At 45.9% G+C, this 19,793-nt stretch overlaps 1 protein-coding gene across 9 annotated transcripts in view; it reads left to right on the top strand.

Annotated features, from left to right (window-relative positions):
* Positions 1 to 19,793, top strand: part of mmadhcb (metabolism of cobalamin associated Db) — a 57,363-nt gene that overhangs the window by 2,168 nt on the left and 35,402 nt on the right. For 5 of the 9 annotated variants that reach the window (XM_068034940.1, XM_068034933.1, XM_068034934.1 and 2 more), the window contains exon 2: positions 10,123 to 10,156. In XM_068034940.1, coding sequence (XP_067891041.1) covers positions 10,123 to 10,156 — 34 coding nt within the window. Of the gene's footprint in view, positions 1 to 10,117; positions 10,157 to 19,793 lie in introns of all 9 variants that reach the window. The other 4 variants (XM_068034936.1, XM_068034938.1, XM_068034937.1 and 1 more) reach the window with 1 other exon arrangement.

Consider the following 19,793-nt stretch of genomic DNA (forward strand, 5'->3'; position numbering starts at 1 on the left):
CCAGGCCCTTCGGCCCACCTTGTCCGCTCCGGCCATCAAGCCTATCTATTCTAATCCCATTTTCCAGCACTTGGCCCGTAGCCTTGTATGCTATGGCATTTCAAGTGCTCATCTAAATACTTTTTAAATGTTGTGAGGGTTCCTGCCTCTACCACCCCTTCAGGCAGTGTGTTCCAGATTCCAACTACCCTCTGGGTGAAAAAACCTTTCCTCAAATCCCCTCTAAGCCTCCTGTCCCTTACCTTAAATCTATGCCCCCTGGTTATTGATACCTCCGCTAAGGGAAAAGGTTTCTTCCTATCTACTCTATGTATGCCCCTCATAATTTTGTATACCTCAGTCAGGTCCCCCTCAGCCTTCTCTTTAAGGAAAACAACCCTAGCCTTTTCAGTCTGTTCATAGCTCCAGCCCAGACAACATCCTGGTGAATCTCCTCTGCACCCTCTCCAGTTCAATTAAATCATTCCTATAGCGTGGCGACCAGTACTGTACACAGTACTCCGGCTGTAGCCTAACTAGCATTTCATACAGCTCCATCATAAGCTCCCTGCTCTTATATTCTGTGCCTCGGCTAATAAAGGCAGGTATCCCATATGCCTTCCTAACCACCTTATCTACCTGTGCTGCTGTCTTCAGTGATCTATGGACAAGTATACCAAGGTCCTCTGCACTTCCTAGGGTCCTACCATCCATTGTATGTTCCCTTGCCTTGTTAGTCCTCCCAAAATGCATCACCTTACATTTCTCAGGTTTAAATTCCATTTGCCACTGCTCCGCCCATCTTACCAGCCCATCTATATCATCCCGTAATCTAAGGCTATCCTCCTCACTATTTATGACACCACCAATTTTTGTGTCATCTGCGAACTTGCTGATCAAACCTTCTATATTCACATCGATGTACACTACAAACAGCAAGGGTCCCAGCACTGATCCCTGCAGTACATCACTGGGTCACAGGCTTTCAATCGCAAAAACAACCCTCGACAATCACCCTCTGCCTCCTGCCACTGTGCCAATTTTGGATCTTTGGATCCCATGGGCTCTTACCTTCTTGACCAATCTCCCATGCGGTACCTTATCAAAAGCCTTACTGAAGTCCATGTAGACTACATCAACTGCTTTACCCTCATCTGCACACCTAGTCACCTCCTCGAAAAATTCAATCAAATTTGTTAGACTGGTGTTTTGTGGGGGTTTGGCTTGAGCTTCTATTTCTGGAAATATTCTACCGTGGTGTTAGGGCCCCGTTCAAGGTGGATTCTGTCATTGAAGGTGGCTGCTTGTGTTGCTAGAGCAAGGTTATCCACATAACCTGCATTGATGCCATGTCACTTGTGAAGACATTTAAAAGCATCAGCGCAAGTACTGAGGCTTGTGGCACCTGTTGTTGAGGAACCAAGACAAGCTAACTTTGTCACCCAAATGGACACGAAGTCACCTATTGCTCAGCATTATCCATGACCGGCTCAGTATTTAGAGACAGAGGGTGATCCTTGCGAGCTTCAGCATCAATTCTTCAATCCAGATCCTGTCCTAGGCTGAATGACAGGCTGCACCAGTCTTTGGCTTATTCTGAAATCAGGCCTCAGTGTGCATTGCAAGGCTTGGTTGCAGTGACTGCAGTTAGGCCAGTAACCCACTTGTTCTTTGGGGATCACCAACTTAACGGGAGTGCTGATTCTCCAGAGGTTGTTACATTGCAGGAGTTTATAGGTGGTACACAGGAATGAAATAAGTCTAAGCTTCCCACGTTGTTTGTAGGCTCGCCAGATTTGAATATGGCAATGACCTTTGCTACCTGCATGTTTTTGGGATGCATCTGGTTTCCATGATGTTGATGTACAGTTTCTTCAGCCAAGGTGAAGAAGAAATGTTGGGTGATACCATCTCCAATGGCCACCTTTCCTTTCTTCGTTGAGGCTCATCTCTCCTTCATTTCATCTGTGGTGATGGCGGTGGGGTCTTGTGGAAGGATGGTGATCATTGTCTGGTGTAGTTGATGATGGATCTCATGCTTGGTATTTTCAAGCAGTTGTTTTCACAATATGTGGGCTGTCTGACTCATGCTGTCAGAGCAGCTCCTGAGTCTCTTTTGTCCAGCACAGCATGTGTTCCTCCCAGAAACCGGGGGGGAATGCTCTTCTTGGAGACAATGGTAAAGCGGCAAACAAACCAATGATCATATTCCAATGTCGCAGGGATTTGGATCACCATTTCTTCAACTTTGGCCAGGTTCCTCTGTGGGATTAGTTTCAACAGAATCATTGGGATTTTGACGCCAATGTGAATGATGATGGGGCTATGTTGGCTGTTAGGGAGGTTGGGAAGATTTTATGGGATGTATGAAGCATGCTCCCACCTTGATCTTTGGAAACAATAGCGAGGTCTGGGTTGCAGTCATGTTGTCATTGAGCAGAGTGGAAAGGTACTCACAATTTGGGATCAAAGACCAGATGCAGATCTTCCACTGAGATCTGAAGTATTTGCTGTTGCTTCACTTGCTTCATAGCCCCTTGTAGTGCGGTGCTGTTAAAGTCACCAATATATAGGGCTGGAATTGGTGCACCTGGGAGCTCTAGCTTAGGCCATTTTGAATTAAGGATTTTGTATATATTGGTAATATGCAGCTCCCCTATCTTGATGGCAGTGCTGTAGGTGGCTGCTTCTTCAGTTGGGGGGAATGCATCAAACTCCATGATGGTGTTCTGCACATTTATGGCCAGGCCATATTTTGAGTGGTGGTGGTTAGTCATGAGGTTGTATTCATGGATATAATAACAGCTGGCCCATTGGTCATTGGAGGCATGGGTGTCTTGAGTGTGAGGACGTTAATGTGTCTTCAACATGTTGGAGATATTTGCAGTTCAATGTTGAGTTAAAAGATCCTTGTTCCGGGACTCATCTGGTGCGTTGCTTCACCTGAAGGGGATTTAATGGTGACTTGAGTTTGCCTCTGGAGACCAGGATTGTTGATGAATGATCAGTTACTAGCTTGATGATTTCTAACGTGACAGAGTTGGCCACATGAAGACTGCCATCTTCCACTTGTCAACAGTGAGCAGTGCCTAGGGGTGGGCATCAAACGAGTCAGGCTGATGCTTTCAGTCTTGACGCCTCCAAACTCTCCTGGAACTCTCACCCTGAATGTTGTGTAAGCATTGATTTGTGAGTCTCTGTGACGCATTTCATATGTGCATTTAACCTTGTCCTGAATTGTGGATCAGCCACAATTTGTTTTTTTTCCCCAGCTATTTTGAAGTTAGTAAAAAAGCAGTGAGAAATCTACTTGGTGTAAAAGTAGATCTATAATTAGAGAATATTGTTACATTAGTTCTGCATTGAATGTAAAATAATAAGAAATTGATGTTCAGAATTGCCCACTGCTGTAAACAAGCACTAGGAATGGCATACTTGGAATGTTACCTTCCAAATCCATATGAATTTTGTTAATAAGTGATTTTTTAAAAAGTAATTGTGAAGAAATAGCTTTTGTGTTTGAAATGAGGAATAGGGTTTGTTAACTTGGGCCAGTTGACCAAAGCATTTGCTTTCAGACTGTTATCAACACCAGTGATTTTGAAATCCATCTTTTTTCTGGTTGCCTTTAGTGACCGTGTGACCAGTATTTTCCTGTTCATCTGAAGGGGGAAGGTGTGGTATCTGTGATAATTTAAAATTTCTACTGGTTGGGGGAAGACAGTAGCTGTCAAATAATCATTTGTCTGTCCACCAAAATAAGGATGACTGTTTTTCTCCTTCCTTCCCGCCCAAGATATTTTTATAATTTTTAACGCTTTGGAGAGTAAAAAGATGGTGGTGGGATAGGTGTAAACCAAACTTATTATTCAAAAGGTTCCGATAAACTTTAATAACAGGAGTTTCTACAATTCTTTGGTTATTTTTCAATGTGCATCTCTATATTTAGGCAAATGGGATTATTTCTCTTCAGACTGTTTGTTTTTTGGTTTTAAATTACTGACCCAATTAGTGACCTTGGACTTCATAACACAGGAGGGAGTGCTTGTACCTCAGCCTGATGGGGTGGAGGATTACTTCTGTTAAATTAATATAGACTGCTTTGTTTGAAACAAATATACCTGACATCCGGGGCAGCAGCGGACCTGAAAAGAACAGGGCTGAAAACCTATAAATAAAGAGCGGGGCTCGAGACCCTTCATCTACCTGACGTCCGGGGCAGCAGCAGGCTCTCTGACTGTTTCTGCGCGCGCTCTGTTTGGATTTAGTAAAAAAGAATAGTGACATCACTGAAATTCTGGGTGCTGATTGGTCGGTGGGCAGCAGCTGTTATTGCCTGGGGGTAACTGATTGATTGGAGTTTTTAAAAAAGGTTCCTTTTAAATTAAAGCCCTAGGATAGCTACCTGTAAATTTTTAGTATTAACTGGCTATTCTAGTGTTTGCATGGAGTGAGGCTGTAAGTTAAATGTGGGTATTTTCGTTGGCTGGGGGTGGTGCTCTTTGGTCTTTTTCTTTCTCGGCCTCAAAGGTACAGGGGATAAAAGTTTGATTGTAAATAGCTGGTAAGTTATTACGCTAGCAAGTTTTTTTTTCTCATTGTAAAAGAAAGTAATGGCAGGGCAGCTTGGCCAAGCGGAATGTACCTCCTGTGCAATGTGGGAAGTCATGGAAGTGCCATGTGACCTTGGTGAACATGTGTGCAGAAAGTGTCTCCGGTTGCAGAAGCTTGAGCGTTGGGTTTCGGAGCTTGAGCGGCGGCTGGAGTCACTGTGGCACATCCGCGAGGTGGAGGACTACATGGATGGCACGTTTCAGGAGGTAGTCAAGCCGGTGCCTAGGCGAGCACAGTCGGTGGGTGACTGGGTGGCTGCCAGATGGACAAAGAAGTCAGGGCAGGTAGTGCAGGAGTTCCCAGAGGACATCCCACTTTCTAACTGGTATTCAGTTCTGAGTACCGATGAAGGAGAAGGTTCCTCTGGAGAAAGGTAGAGGCAGAAACACACAACATTCAAGAAGTATTTAGATGAGCACTTGAAATGCCATAACATACAAAGTTACAGGCCAAGTGCGGGGAAATGGGATTAGTTAGAACGGGTGCTTGATGGTCAGCGCAGACGTGTTGGGCTGAAGGGCCTGTTTCTGTGCTGTAAAACTCTGACTCTATAGATTTTTTTGCTAATAGCAATTTTCCTTACCAGACCATAGAAAGAAATCTTTGCTGAAAGATAAAAAAAATTGCTGTTTCAGAGTAAAATCTACTCCAGCAATATCCATTGAGTCAGCCTCTGCTAACTCTATGGATCATTTTCAATTGATCCCTGCTTTCCAGTGGGTAAACACGCTGTTGTCCTGAATCTCTATATTGATAATGCAGTCAAATCTAAATCGGGGGACATAATCACTGACCAACACAAACAAATGGACCGCTGGGTTGAGCACTACCTAGAACTGTACTCCAGGGAGAATGCTGTCACTGAGACTGCCCTCAATGCAGCCCAGCCTCTACCAGTCATGGATGAGCTGGACATACAGCCAACCAAATCAGAACTCAGTGATGCCATTGATTCTCTAGCCAGCGGAAAAGCCCCTGGGAAGGACAGCATTACCCCTGAAATAATCAAGCGTGCCAAGCCTGCTGTACTCTCAGCACTACATGAACTGCTATGCCTGTGCTGGGACGAGGGAGCAGTACCTCAGGACATGCGCGATGCCAATATCATCACCCTCTATAAAAACAAAGGTGACCGCAGTGACTGCAACAACTACCGTGGAATCTCCCTGCTCAGCATAGTGGGGAAAGTCTTTGCTCGAGTCGCTCTGAACAGGCTCCAGAAGCTGGCCGAGCGCGTCTACCCTGAGGCACAGTGTGGCTTTCGTGCAGAGAGATCGACCATTGACATGCTGTTCTCCCTTCGTCAGATACAGGAGAAATGCCGTGAACAACAGATGCCCCTCTACATTGCTTTCATTGATCTCACCAAAGCCTTTGACCTCGTCAGCAGACGTGGTCTCTTCAGACTACTAGAAAAGATTGGATGCCCACCAAAGCTACTAAGTATCATCACCTCATTCCATGACGAAATGAAAGGCACAATTCAACATGGTGACTCCTCATCAGAGCCCTTTCCTATCCTGAGTGGTGTGAAACAGGGCTGTGTTCTCGCACCCACACTTTTTGGGATTTTCTTCTCCCTGCTGCTTTCACATGCGTTCAAGTCCTCTGAAGAAGGAATTTTCCTCCACACAAGATCAGGGGGCAGGTTGTTCAACCTTGCCTGTCTAAGAGCGAAGTCCAAAGTACAGAAAGTCCTCGTCAGGGAACTCCTCTTTGCTGACGATGCTGCTTTAACATCTCACACTGAAGAGTGCCTGCAGAGTCTCATCGACAGGTTTGCGGCTGCCTGCAATGCATTTGGCCTAACCATCAGCCTCAAGAAAACGAACATCATGGGGCAGAATGTCAGAAATGCTCCATCCATCAATATTGGCGACCACGCTCTGGAAGTGGTTCAAGAGTTCACCTATCTAGGCTCAGCTATCACCAGTAACCTGTCTCTAGATGCAGAAATCAACAAGCGCATGGGAAAGGCTTTCACTGTTATGTCCAGACTGGCCAAGAGAGTGTGGGAAAATGGCGCACTGACACGGAACACAAAAGTCCGAGTGTATCAGGCCTGTGTCCTCAGTACCTTGCTCTATGGCAGCGAGGCCTGGACAACGTATGTCAGCCAAGAGTGACGTCTCAATTCATTCCATCTTCGCTGCCTCCGGAGAATACTTGGCATCAGGTGGCAGGACCGTATCTCCAACACAGAAGTCCTCGAGGTGGCCAACATCCCCAGCTTGTACACACTACTGAGTCAGCGGCGCTTGGGATGGCTTGGCCATGTGAGCCGCATGGAAGATGGCAGGATCCCCAAAGACACATTGTACAGCGAGCCCGCCACTGGTATCAGACCCACCGGCCGTCCATGTCTCCGCTTTAAAGACGTCTGCAAACGCGACATGAAATCCTGTGACATTGATCACAAGTCATGGGAGTCAGTTGCCAGCGTTCGCCAGAGCTGGCGGGCAGCCATAAAGACGGGGCTAAAATGTGGCGAGTCGAAGAGACTTAGTAGTTGGCAGGAAAAAAGACAGAGGCGCAAGGGGAGAGCCAACTGTGCAATGGCCCCGACAAACAGATTTCTCTGCAGCACCTGTGGAAGAGCCTGTCACTCTAGAATTGGCCTTTATAGCCACTCCAGGCGCTGTTTCACAAACCACTGACCACCTCCAGGCGCTTACCCATTGTCTCTCGAGATAAGGAGGCCCAAAAGAAAGAAAGAAAAAAGAAACATGCTGTTGTCCCAAATCTCTATATTGATAATGGAGTGTTGAAAATAAAACTAGGCATTAGAGTGAACATTTAAATGTTTATCTGAAGAAGTATTTGAATAACTAGTTTCTTATCACTGAAAAGTGAATTTAAAAGTATTCCAGCTGTCTGATTACATTCCTGTGAAGCACTATGAGATATTTTAGTACATTAAAGGTGCTGTATAAGTTGTTTATTTCCAAAGCATTAGGCTTATTGCGACCTACTAAAAATGCCAATTTGTGTGATGATTTGCACGGTGTTTTAAATGAGTGATGTACAATTTTCATATTTTTAAATGTGCAGAAAATTGACATTGAATTTTTAAAGCAGTACAGTGTATTGCATTTTTGGACAGTTGATTCATGCAATTATGTTGGGGCAGGCCGTTTACCCAGATTGTATCTTTTATAACCCAAATTTGAAAATTGTCAAAATGGCTTAGGACGTCAGATGAGTCACGGATGTGAGTGGGAAGAGACTGGACCAGGGGAGAAAAGATAGAGTCAAGATAGGAAGAAATAAGTTCTCTCTACACCTCCGTCCCTCAACAGGACGGTTTGAGGGCTCTTCACTTCTTCATTGAACAGAGGCCCAACCAGTCCCCATCCACATCACCCTCCTGTGCCTGGCTAAACACGTTCTTACATTTGTCTGGTGCAAAAGTAAAAAGGGAAAGGTAGCCAAACCATAGCTTACAAGGGAACTTTGAGATAGCATTAGATCCAAGGAAGAGGCATATAAATTTGCCAGGAGAAACAACAGACCTGAGGATTGGGAGCAGTTTAGAATTCAGCAAAGGAGGACCAAGGGATTGATTAAGAAGGGGAAAATAGAGTACGAGAGCAAGCTTGCGAAGAACATAAAACTGACTGTAAAAGTTTCTGTAGGCATGTGAAGAGAAAAAGATTGGTGAAGACAAATGTAGGTCACTTACAGTCAGAAACAGGGGAATTTATTATGGGGAATAAAGAAATGGCTGACCAGCTAAATGCATACTTTGGTTCTGTCTTCACAAAGGAGGACACAGATATCATGCCAGAAATGTTGGGGAACACAGGGCTTAGTGAGAGAGAGGAACTGAAAGAAATCAGTATTAGTAGAGAAATGGTGTTGGGGAAATTGATGGGATTGAAGGCCGATAAATCCCCAGGGCCTGATGGTGTGCATCCCAGAGTACTTAAGGAAGTAGCCCTAGAAATAGTGGATGCATTGGTGGTCATCTTCCAAGATTCTGTAGACTCTGGAACAGTTCCTACAGATTGGAGGGTAGCTAAAGTAACCCCACTATTTAAAAAGAGAGGTAGAGAGAAAGCAGGGAATTATAGACCAGTCAGCCTGACATCAGTAGTGGGGAAAATTCTATAGTCCATTATCAAAAATTTTATAGCAGAGCACTTAGAGAACAGTGGTAGAATCGGACAGAGTCAGCATGGATTTACGAAAGGGAAGTCATGCTTGACAAATCTACTAGAATTCTTCGAGGATGTAACTAGTAGAGTTCATGATGGGGAGCCAGTGGATGTGGTTTATTTGGACTTTCAGAAGGCTTTTGACAAAGTCCCACATAAGAGATTAGCCTGTAAAATTAAAGTGCATGGGATTGGGGGTAGTGTATTGCGATGGATAGAAAATTGGTTGGTGGACAGGAAACAAAGAGTAGGGATAAATGGGTCTTTTTCTGAATGGCAGGCAGTGACTAGTGGAGTATTGCAGGGATCAGTGTTAGGACCCCAACTATTCACAATATACATTAATGATTTAGATGAGGGAACTAAATGTAATATCTCCAAATTTGCAGATGACACAAAACTGGGTGGGAGGGTGAGTTGTGAGGAGGATGCAGGGAGGCTTCAGGGTGATTTGGACAAGTTGAGTGAATGGGCGAATGCATGGCAGCTGCAGTATAATGTGGATAAATGTGAGGTTATCCACTTTGGTAGCAAAAACAGAAAGGCAGATTATTATCTGAACGGCTATAAACTGAGAGGGGAATATGCAGCGAGACCTGGATGTTCTCGTACACCAGTCGCTGAAGGTAAGCATGCAGGTGCAACAGGCGGTTAAAAAAAGGCAAATGGTATGTTGGCCTTTATGGCGAGAGGATTCGAGTACAGGAGCAGGGATGTCTTGCTGCAATTATACAGGGCCTTGGTGAGGCCACACCTGGAATATTGTGTGCAGTTTTGGTCTCCTTCTCTGAGGAAGAATGTTTTTGCTCTTGAGGGAGTGCAGCGAAGGTTTACCAGACTGATTCCTGGGGTGGTGGGACTGACTTTTTTTTACCATGTGCCTGCCCACTTTTTTTTTCATGTTTGTGCTTTTGGCTAGGGCTTTCATTATTCTGTCATTTAACACCCTCTTTGCACTAACGCTTTGTCTTCCACTATACCATTAACACACCATTTGCCTTTGTCCCATGACCACCTTGTCACTTATTCTCTGTGATCCTGTGTCCTATCAACACCTTCCCTTTTGTTCTCTTGCCCCACCCCTGCTTTATTAGCTTAAAACCTATTACATTTCTAACCTTTGCCAGTTCTGATGAAAGGTCATTGACCTGAAACATTAACTCTGTCTCTCTCTCCACAGATGCAGCCAGACCTGCTGAGTATTTCCAGCACTTTTTTTAAATTTTGGAATAGAGAAAGCCTGGGTGCTTAAACCAGAGAAACATAGGGCTGCTTTCATCTGTGCCAATTTAAAGTTGTCAAAGTTAATTGTGGAATTCTTTAAATTAATTGAGTTCCTTGTACTCATTTTGTTTTCTATTCTGCAGGGCAGGTGGCTGGTGCAGAAACCGAGCAAAATGGCCAAGGTACCTTTTGGATTATTTTCTTGTCTTAGTTTGGTTCTTCAGGAATGAACTGTATATTTAAAAAATTATTACATTGGGGGAGGGGGCACTTATTTCCTGCCTGATTTGTCTGAATTAGATTTAAAACTGATAAATGTCTCCTTTTTATTTAAAAATTTGAATCTGCCTGTGAGTAACTGAATAGCTTGTTTTTCCCACTGCATTGTGTCAAACATCACTTGGTACCCCTTGTAAAAAAAAAATCTGATCTTTTTGGGGTTAACTATTGTAGTAACTGGATAATTAATTTTTAGTCTAGGGATGTTCCTGCCTGATTTTGAAAGTTATAAATTCACACACTGCTACTTGTAGTAATAAAACTATGCATAAAGGTCAGGATTTTTTTATTCATTCATGGGATGTGAATGTTGGTGACAAGGCCAGCATTTATTGTCCATCCTTAATTGCCCTTGAGAAGGTGTGGTGAGGCACCTTCTTGAACCGCTGCAGTCCATTTGGTGTCCTGTAGGGAGGGAGTTCCAGGATTTTGACGCAGTGACAGTGAAGGAACAGCAGTATAGTTCCAAGTCAGGATGATGTGTGGCTTGGAGTGGAACTTGCAGTCGGTGATGTTCCCATGTGTCTGCTGCCCTTGTCCTTCTAGGTGGTAGAGGTTCCAGGTTAGGGAGGTGATTTTGAAAGAGAGTTGGTGCAGTGCATCTTGTAGATGGTACACACTGTATGCCGGCGGTGGAGGGTCTGAATGTTTAAGGTGGTGGATGTAGTGATGATCAAGCAGGCTGCTTTGTCCTGGATGGTGTCGAGTTTCTTGAGTCTTGTTGGAGCTGCAATCATCCAGGCAAGGATTAGCCTTATAGTATCGACCAAAGGTCTTAAAATAAGAAGTGAAAACAAGTTAAATGAAAAATCAACTGCTTTAATTATGCTTGTTCTCTTCCCTTCCCCTGATTAAACTTAATTTTATTTTCTATCTGACCTAATCTGTCCTTCCCAATTTTTCATTGTGAGAAAGTAACTGGCAGTTTCTAATATAGAAAGAGTGGGTATATTTCTACAGATAAATTCTGAACTAGACTGCAAGAGTGGGTTTCTTGCTGCACATAGTGTCAGCCTTGGCTCAGTGGTTGCATTCTTGCCCCTGAATCGGAAGCTCACAGGTCCAAGCCCCACTCTTGAGACTTGAGTACATAATCCAGGTTTACATTTCAGCATAGCACTGCACTGTCAGAGGTGCCTTCTTTCAAATGAGATGTTAAGGTCCTGTCTGTCCTGTCAGGTGGACATAAAAAATCTCCTGGCACTATTTAAAATAGAGCAGGGTATTCGCCTGTGTTCCTGGCAAATATTTATCTTTCAACCTGCATCACTAAAACAGATATCTGTTCATGTATCTTATTGCTGTTTGTGGGACCTTGCTGTGCACAAATTGGCTGACAGATTTCCCGATATTACACTTGCCAAACATTACTGAGTGACCTTCAAAGATGCATCATTGGCTGTAAACAGCTTTGGGACATCCTTAGGTTGTTAAAGGCGCGATACAAAGGCAAGTTATTTTCAAAGAACAGTACAGTACAGGAAGAGGCCATTCGGCCCTCCAAGCCTGCGCCAATCTTGATGCCTGTCTAAGCTAAAACCTTCTGCACTTCCCGGGACTGAATCCTTCTATTACCATCCTATTCATGTATTTGTCAAGATGCCTCTTAAACGTCGCTATCATACCTGCTTCCACCACCTCCCCCGGCAGCAAGTTCCAGGCACTCACCAACCTCTGTGTAAAGAACTTGCCTCGCACATCCCCTCTAAACTTTGCCCCTCTCACCATAAACCTATGTCCCCTAGTAACTGACTGTTCCACCCTGGGAAAAAGCTTCTGACTATCCACTCTGTCCATGCTGCTTATAACTTTGTAAACCTCTATCATGTCACCCCTCCACCTCCGTCGTTCCAGTGAAAACAATCCGGGTTTATCCAACCTCTCCTCATAGCTAATGCCCTCCAGACCAGGCAACATCCTGGAAACCTCTTCTGTACCCTCTCCAAAGCCTCCTGGTAGTGTGGTGACCAAAATTGCACGCAATATTCTAAGTGTGGCCTAACTAAAGTTCTGTACAGCTGCAGCATGACTTGCCAATTTTTATACTCTATGCCCCGACCGATGAAGGCAAGCATGCCGTATGCCTTCTTGACTACCTTATCCACCTGCGTTGCCACTTTCAGTGACCTGTGGACCTGTACGCCCAGATCTCTCTGCTTGTCAATATTCCCAAGGGTTCTGCCATTTACTGTATACTTCCCACCTGCATTAGATCTTCCAAAATGCATGACCTCACATTTGTCCGGATTAAACTCTATCTGCCATTTCTCCGCCCAAGTCTCCAACCGATCTATATCCTGCTGTATCCTCTGACAATCCTCATCACTATCCGTAACTCCACCAACCTTTGTGTCTTTCGCAAACTTACTAGTCAGACCAGCTACATTTTCCTCCAAATCATTTATATATACTACAAAGAACAAAGGTCCCAGCACTGATCCCTGCGGAATACCACTAGTCACAGCCCTCCATTCAGAAAAGCACCCTTCCACTGCTACCCTCTGTCTTCTATGACCGAGCCAGTTCTGTATCCATCTTGCCAGCTCACCTCTGATCCCATGTGACTTCACCTTTTGTACCAGTCTGCCATGGGGGACCTTGTCAAAGTCTTTACTGAAGTCCATATAAACAACATCCACTGCTCTTCCTTCATCAATCATCTTTGTCACTTCCTCAAAAAACTCAATCAAGTTAGTGAGACACGACCTCCCCTTCACAAAACCATGCTGCCTCTCGCTAATAAGTTCGTTTGTTTCCAAATGGGACTAAATCCTTCCTTGAAGAATCCTCTCTAATAATTTCCCTACCACTGACATATGGCTCACCGGCCTATAATTTCCTGGATTATCCTTGCTACCCTTATTAAACAAAGGAACAACATTCTCCAGTCCTCTGGGATCTCACCTGTAGCCAATGAGGATACAAAGATTTCTGTCAAGGCCCCAGAAATTTCTTTCCTTGCCTCCCTCAGTATTCTGGGGGAGATCCCATCAGGCCCTGGGGACTTATCTACCTCAGTGCTTTGCAAGGCGCCCAACACCACCTCCTTTTTGATAATGACATGACCCAGACTATCTACACTCCCTTCCCTAGACTCATCATCCACCAAGTCCTTCTACTTTTTTTAAATTTTATTTAGAGATACAGCACTGAAACAGCCCCTTCGGCCCACCGAGTCTGTGCCGACCATCAACCACCCATTTATACTAATCCTACACTAATCCCATATTCCTACCACATCCCCTATATTCTCCTACCACCTATCTATACTAGGGGCAATTTATAATGGCCAATTTACCGATCAACCTGCAAGTCTTTGGCTGTGGGATGAAACCGGAGCACCCAGCAAAAACCCACGCAGTCACAGGGAGAACTTGCAAACTCCACACAGGCAGTACCCAGAATTGAATCCGGGTCGCAGGAGCTGTGAGGCTGTGGTACTAACCACTGTACTGTCTTTGGTGAATACTGATGCAAAGTACTCATTTAGTACCTCGCCCATTTCCTCTGGCTCCATACATAGATTCCCTCCTCTGTCCTTGAGTGAGCCAACCCTTTCCCTGGTTACCCTCTTGCTCTTTATATACATATAAAAAGCCTTGGGATTCTCCTTAATCCTGTTTGCCAATGACTTTTCATGACCCGTTTTAGCCCTCCTGACTCCTTGCTTAAGTTCCTTCCTACTGTCTTTATATTCCTCAAGGGCTTCGTCTGTTCCCAGCCTTCCAGCCCTTAGGGATGCTTCCTTTTTATTTTTGACTAGGCTCACAATGTCCCGTGTTATCCAAGGTTCCCGAAACTTGCCAAACTTATCCTTCTTCCTCACAGGAACATGCTGGTCCTGGATTCTAATCAACTGACGTTTGAAAGACTCCCACAAGTCAGATGTTGATTTAGCCTCAAACAGCCGCCCCCATTCTAAATTCTTCAGTTCCTGCCTAATATTGTTATAATTAGCCTTCCCCCAATTTAGCACCTTCACCCGAGGCCTACTCTTATCCTTATCCACAAGTACCTTAAAACTTATGGAATTATGGTCACTGTTCCCGAAATGCTCCCCTACTGAAACTTCGACCACCTGGCCGGGCTCATTCCCCAATACCAGGTCCAGTACAGCCCCATCCCTAGTTGCACTATCGACATATTGTTTCAAGAAGCCCTCCCGGATGCTTCTTACAAATTCTGCCCCATCCAAGCCCCGAGCACTAAGTGAGTCCCAGTCAATATAGGGGAAGTTAAATTCACCCACCACTACAACCCTGTTACCTTTACATCTTTCCAAAATCTGTCTACATATCTGCTCCTCTACCTCCCGCTGGCTGTTGGGAGGCCTGTAGTAAACCCTCAACATCGTGACTGCACCCTTCCTATTCCTGAGCTCCACCCATATTGCCTCGCTACATGACCCCTCCGAGGTGTCCTCCCGCAGTACAACTGTGATATTCTCCTTAACCAGTAATGCAACTCCCCCACCCCTTTTACATCCCCCTCTATCCCGCCTGAAGCTTCTCAATCCCGGAACATTTAGCTGCCAATCCTGTCCTTCCCTCAACCAAGTCTCTAATAGCAACAACGTCATAGTTCCAAGTACTAATCCAAGCTCTAAGTTCATCTGCCTTACCTGTTATACTTCTCACATTGAAACAAATGCACTTCAGACCACTAGTCCCGCTGTGCTCAGCAACATCTCCCTGCCTGCTATTCCTCTTGTTCTTACTGGCATTATTTACTAGTTCCCCCTCATTTATTTCACCTGCTGTCCTACTGCTCTGGTTCCCAACCCTCTGCCACACTAGTTTAAACCCTCCCGAGTGACACTAGCAAACCTCGCAGCCAGGATATTTGTGCCCCTCCAGTTTAGATGCAGCCTGTCCTTGTACAGATCCCACCTGTCCCTGAAGAGATCCAGATATCTGAAACCCTCCCTCCTATACCAGCTGTTAAGCCATGTGTTTAGCTGCACAATCTTCCTATTTCTAGCCTCACTGGCACGTGGCACAGGGAGTAATCCCGAGATTGCAACCCTAGAGGTCCTGTCTTTAAACTTTCTACCTAACTCCCTAAACTCCCCCTGCAGGACCTCGTCACTCTTCCTGCCTATGTCGTTGGTACCGATGTGTACCACAACCTCTGGCTGTTCACCCTCCCCCTTCAGAATGCCCCCTGTCCGTTCAGAGACATCCTTGACCCCGGCACCAGGGAGGCCACATACCATCCTGGAGTCTCTTTCACGTCCACAGAAGCGCCTATCTGCCCCTGACTATACAGTCCCCTATAACTATTGCTCTTCTGCGCTTTGTCCCTCCCTGCTGAACAACAGTGCCGCCGTGGTGCCACTGCTCTGGCTGTTGCTGTTGTTTTCCCCTGATAGGCCATCCCCCTCCAACAGTATCCAAAAGGGTATACTTGTTAGAGAGGGGGATAGCCACAGGGGATTCCTGCACTGACTGCCTGCCCCTTCTAGCAGTCACCCATCTATCTGCCTGCACCTTGGGTGTAACCACGTCTCTAAAACTCCTGTCTATGACGCTTTCTGCCACCAGGTAGGCGGTGGCATAGTGGTATTATTATCACTGGACTAGTAACCCAGAGACCCATGGTATTCCTCTGGGGACATGGGTTCGAATCCTACCACAGCAGAAGGTGGAATTTAAACTTAATAAAAATCTGGAATTAAAAACTAGTCTAATAATGGCCATGAAACCATTGTCGATTGTTGTAAAAACCCATCTGGCTCACTAATGTCCTTTAGGGAAAGAAATCTGCTGTCCTTACCTGGTCTGGCCTACATGTGACTCCAGACCCACAGCAATGTGGTTAACTCTTACATTTCCTCTGAAATGGCCTAGCAAGCCACTCAGTTGTACCTAACCGCTACAAAGTCTATAAAAAGGAATTAAACTGGACGGACCACCTGTCATCGACCTAGGCACCGGAAAGGACAACAGCAAACCCAGCCCTGTCGACCCTGCAAAGTCCTCCTTACTAACATCTGGGGGCTTGTGCCAAAGTTGGGAGAGCTGTCCCACAGACTAGTCAAACAACAGCCTGACATAGTCATGCTCACGGAATCATACCTAACAGACAATGTCCCAGACGCTGCCATCACCATCCCCGGGTACGTCCTGTCCCACCGGCAGGACAGACCAAGCAGAGGTGGTGGCACAGTGGTATACAGTAGGGAGGGAGTTGCCCTGGGAGTCCTCAACATTGACTCCGGACCTCATGAAGTCTCATGGCATCAGGTCAAATATGGGCAAGGTAACCTCCTACTGATTACCACCTACCGCCCTCCCTCAGCTGATGACTCAGTACTTCTTCATGTTGAACAGCACTTGGAGGAAGCACTGAGGGTGGCAAGGGCACAAAATGTACTCTGGGTGGGGGACTTCAATGTCCATCACCATGAGTGGCTCGGTAGCACCACTACTGACCGAGCTGGCCGAGTCCTAAAGGACATGGCTGCTAGACTGGGTCTGCGGCAGGTGGTGGGGGAACCAACACGAGGGAAGAACATACTCGACCTCGTCCTCACCAATCTGCCTGCCATGGATGCATCTGTCCATGACAGTATTTGTAGGTGTGACCACCGCACAGTCCTTGTGGAGACGAAGTCCCGCCTTCACATTGAGGATACCGTCCATCGTGTTGTGTGGCACTATCACCGTGCAGAATGGGATAGATTTCGAATGGATCTAGCAATGCAAAACTGGGCATCCATGAGGCGCTGTGGGCCATCAGCAGCATCAGAATTGTACTCAACCACAATCTGTAACCTCATGGCCCGGCATATCCCCCACTGTACCGTTACCATCAAGCCAGGAGACCAAGCCTGGCTCAATGAAGTGTGCAGGAGGGCATGCCAGGAGCAGCACCAGGCATACCTCAAAATGAGGTGTCAACCTGGTGAAGCTACAACCCAGGACTACTTGCATGCCAAACTGCGTAAGCAGCATGCGATAGACAGAGCTAAGTGATCCCATAACCAACGGATCAGATCTAAGCTCTGCAGTCCTGCCACATCCAGCCGTGAACGGTGCTGGACAATTATACAACTAACTGGAGGAGGTGGCTCCACAAATATCCCCATCCTCAATGATGGGGAGCCCAGCACATCAGTGCGAAAGATAAGGCTGAAGCATATGCAACAATCTTCAGCCAGAAGTGCCGAGTTGATGATCCATCTCGGCCTCCTCCTGAAGTCCCCAGCATCACAGATGCCAAACTTCAGCCAATTCGATTCACTCCACGTGATATCAAGAAACGACTGAAGGCACTGGATACTGCAAAAGCTCTGGGCCCTGACAATATTCCAGCAATAGTACTGAAGACCTGTGCTCCAGAACTTTCTGCGCCCCCAGCCAAGCTGTTCCAGTACAGCTACAACACTAGCATCTACCCTGCAATGTGGAAAATTGCCCAGGTATGTCCTGTACACTAAAAGCAGGACAAGCCCAACCTGGCCAACTATCGCCCCATTAGCCTACTCTCAATCATCAGTAAAGTGATGGAAGGTGTCTTCAACAGTGCAATCAAGCGGCATTTGCTTAGCAATAACCGGCTCAGTGATGCTCAGTTTGGGTTCCGCCAGGGCCACTCAGCTCCTGACCTCATTACAGCCTTGGTTCAAACATGGACAAAAGAGCTGAACTCAAGAGGTGAGATGAGAGTGACTGCCCTTGACATCAAGGCAGCATTTGACCGAGTATAGCATCAAGGAGCCCTGGCAAAACTGAGGTCAATGGGAATCAAGGGGAAAACCCTCTGCTGGCTGGAGTCATACCTAGCGCAAAGGAAGATGGTTGTGGTTGTTGGAGGTCAATCATCTGAGCTCCAGGACATCACTGCAGGAGTACCTCAGGGTAGTGTCCTAGGCCCAACCATCTTCAGCTGCTTCATCAATGACCTTCCTTCAATCATAAGGTCAGAAGTGGGGATGTTCGCTGATGATTGCACAATGTTCAGCACCATTCACAACTCCTCAGATACTGAAAAAGTCCGTGTCGAAATGCAGCAAGACCTGGACAATATCCAGGCTTGGGCTGATAAGTGGCAAGTAACATTCGTGCCACACAAGTGCCAGGCAATGACCATCTCCACCAAAAGAGAATCTAACCATCTCCCCTTGACGTTCAACGGCATTACCATTGCTGAATCCCCCACCATCAACATCCTAGGGGCTACCATTGACCGAAAACTGAACTGGAGTAGCCATATAAATACCGTGGCTACAAGAGCAGGTCAGAGGCTAGGAATCTTGAGGCGAGTAACTCACCTCCTGACTCCCCAAAGCCTGTCCACAATCTACAAGGCACAAGTCAGGAGTGTGATGGAATACTTTCCACTTGCCTGGATGGGTGCAGCTCCAACAACACTCAAGAAGCTCGACACCATCCAGGACAAAGCAGCCCGCTTGATTGGCACCCCATCTACAAACATTCACTCCCTCCACCACCGACGCACAGTGGCAGCAGTGTGTACCATCTACAAGATGCACTGCAGCAATGCACCTAGGCTCCTTCGACAGCGCCTTCCAAACCCGCAACCTCTACCAACTAGAAGGACAAGGGCAGCAAATGCATGGGAACACCACCACCTGCAAGTTCCCCACCATCCTGACTTGGAACTATATCGCCGTTCCTTCACTGTCGCTGGGTCAAAATCCTGGAACTCCCTTCCTAACAGCACTGTGGGTGTACCTACCCCACATGGACTGCAGCGGTTCAAGAAGGCAGCTCACCACCACCTTCTCAAGGGCAATTAGGGATGGGCAATAAATGCTGGCCTGGCCAGCGACGCTCACATCCCGTGAATGAATTTAAAAAAAACCTGCATGCTCCTAAGTGCATCCAGTTGCTGCTCCAAGCTCCAAGTGAGGAGCTGCAACTGGGTACACTTCCTGCAGATGTAGACGTCCGGAATGCTGGAAGCGTCACGGACCTCCCACATCTCACAGGTGAAGCACTTTACCCCTCTAACTGACATTTCTAGCACTAATTAATAAATTAATATAAAATAAATAAATACTTATTAAATCCTTACTAAATTATGTTACAATTAACTATATTCTTTCCTTACGATGACGGCAAATACATATTTTTGTTCTGTTGTATTTATCTTTGTGCACATTTAGGCGATGGGTGTTAGTGCTGGGGAATGGAACTCTTCTCATTTCTGACACCCAATGTCATATCAAGCACACCCAAGGTCAGGTATAACACAGCCAGACTATCCCGACTATATCAATGTAACATTTTCTCCCTCCACTCCCAGCAATCATGTGACTTCTCTGTGATTGCCCATTAGTGCTGAACTGGGGGCAGTTTTATGATGTAGACCCATGCCCATGAGGAACTTGATTGAGACAGAGTGTATTTCATATTGGGCCCTTACAGTCAACAGAAATTGGAGGTTCCTATCCCATCGGATTTTCACCCACATCCCAGAGGTAAAATACAGAATGTAACTTATTGTGTCACCTCGTTCTCCATTTGAAAGCATTTGTTAATGACATAATGAAGGTTTGTTTTCTTAATTTTT

This window comes from Heterodontus francisci, chromosome 7, assembly GCF_036365525.1.
Source record: "Heterodontus francisci isolate sHetFra1 chromosome 7, sHetFra1.hap1, whole genome shotgun sequence".
NCBI lineage: Eukaryota > Metazoa > Chordata > Chondrichthyes > Heterodontiformes > Heterodontidae > Heterodontus > Heterodontus francisci.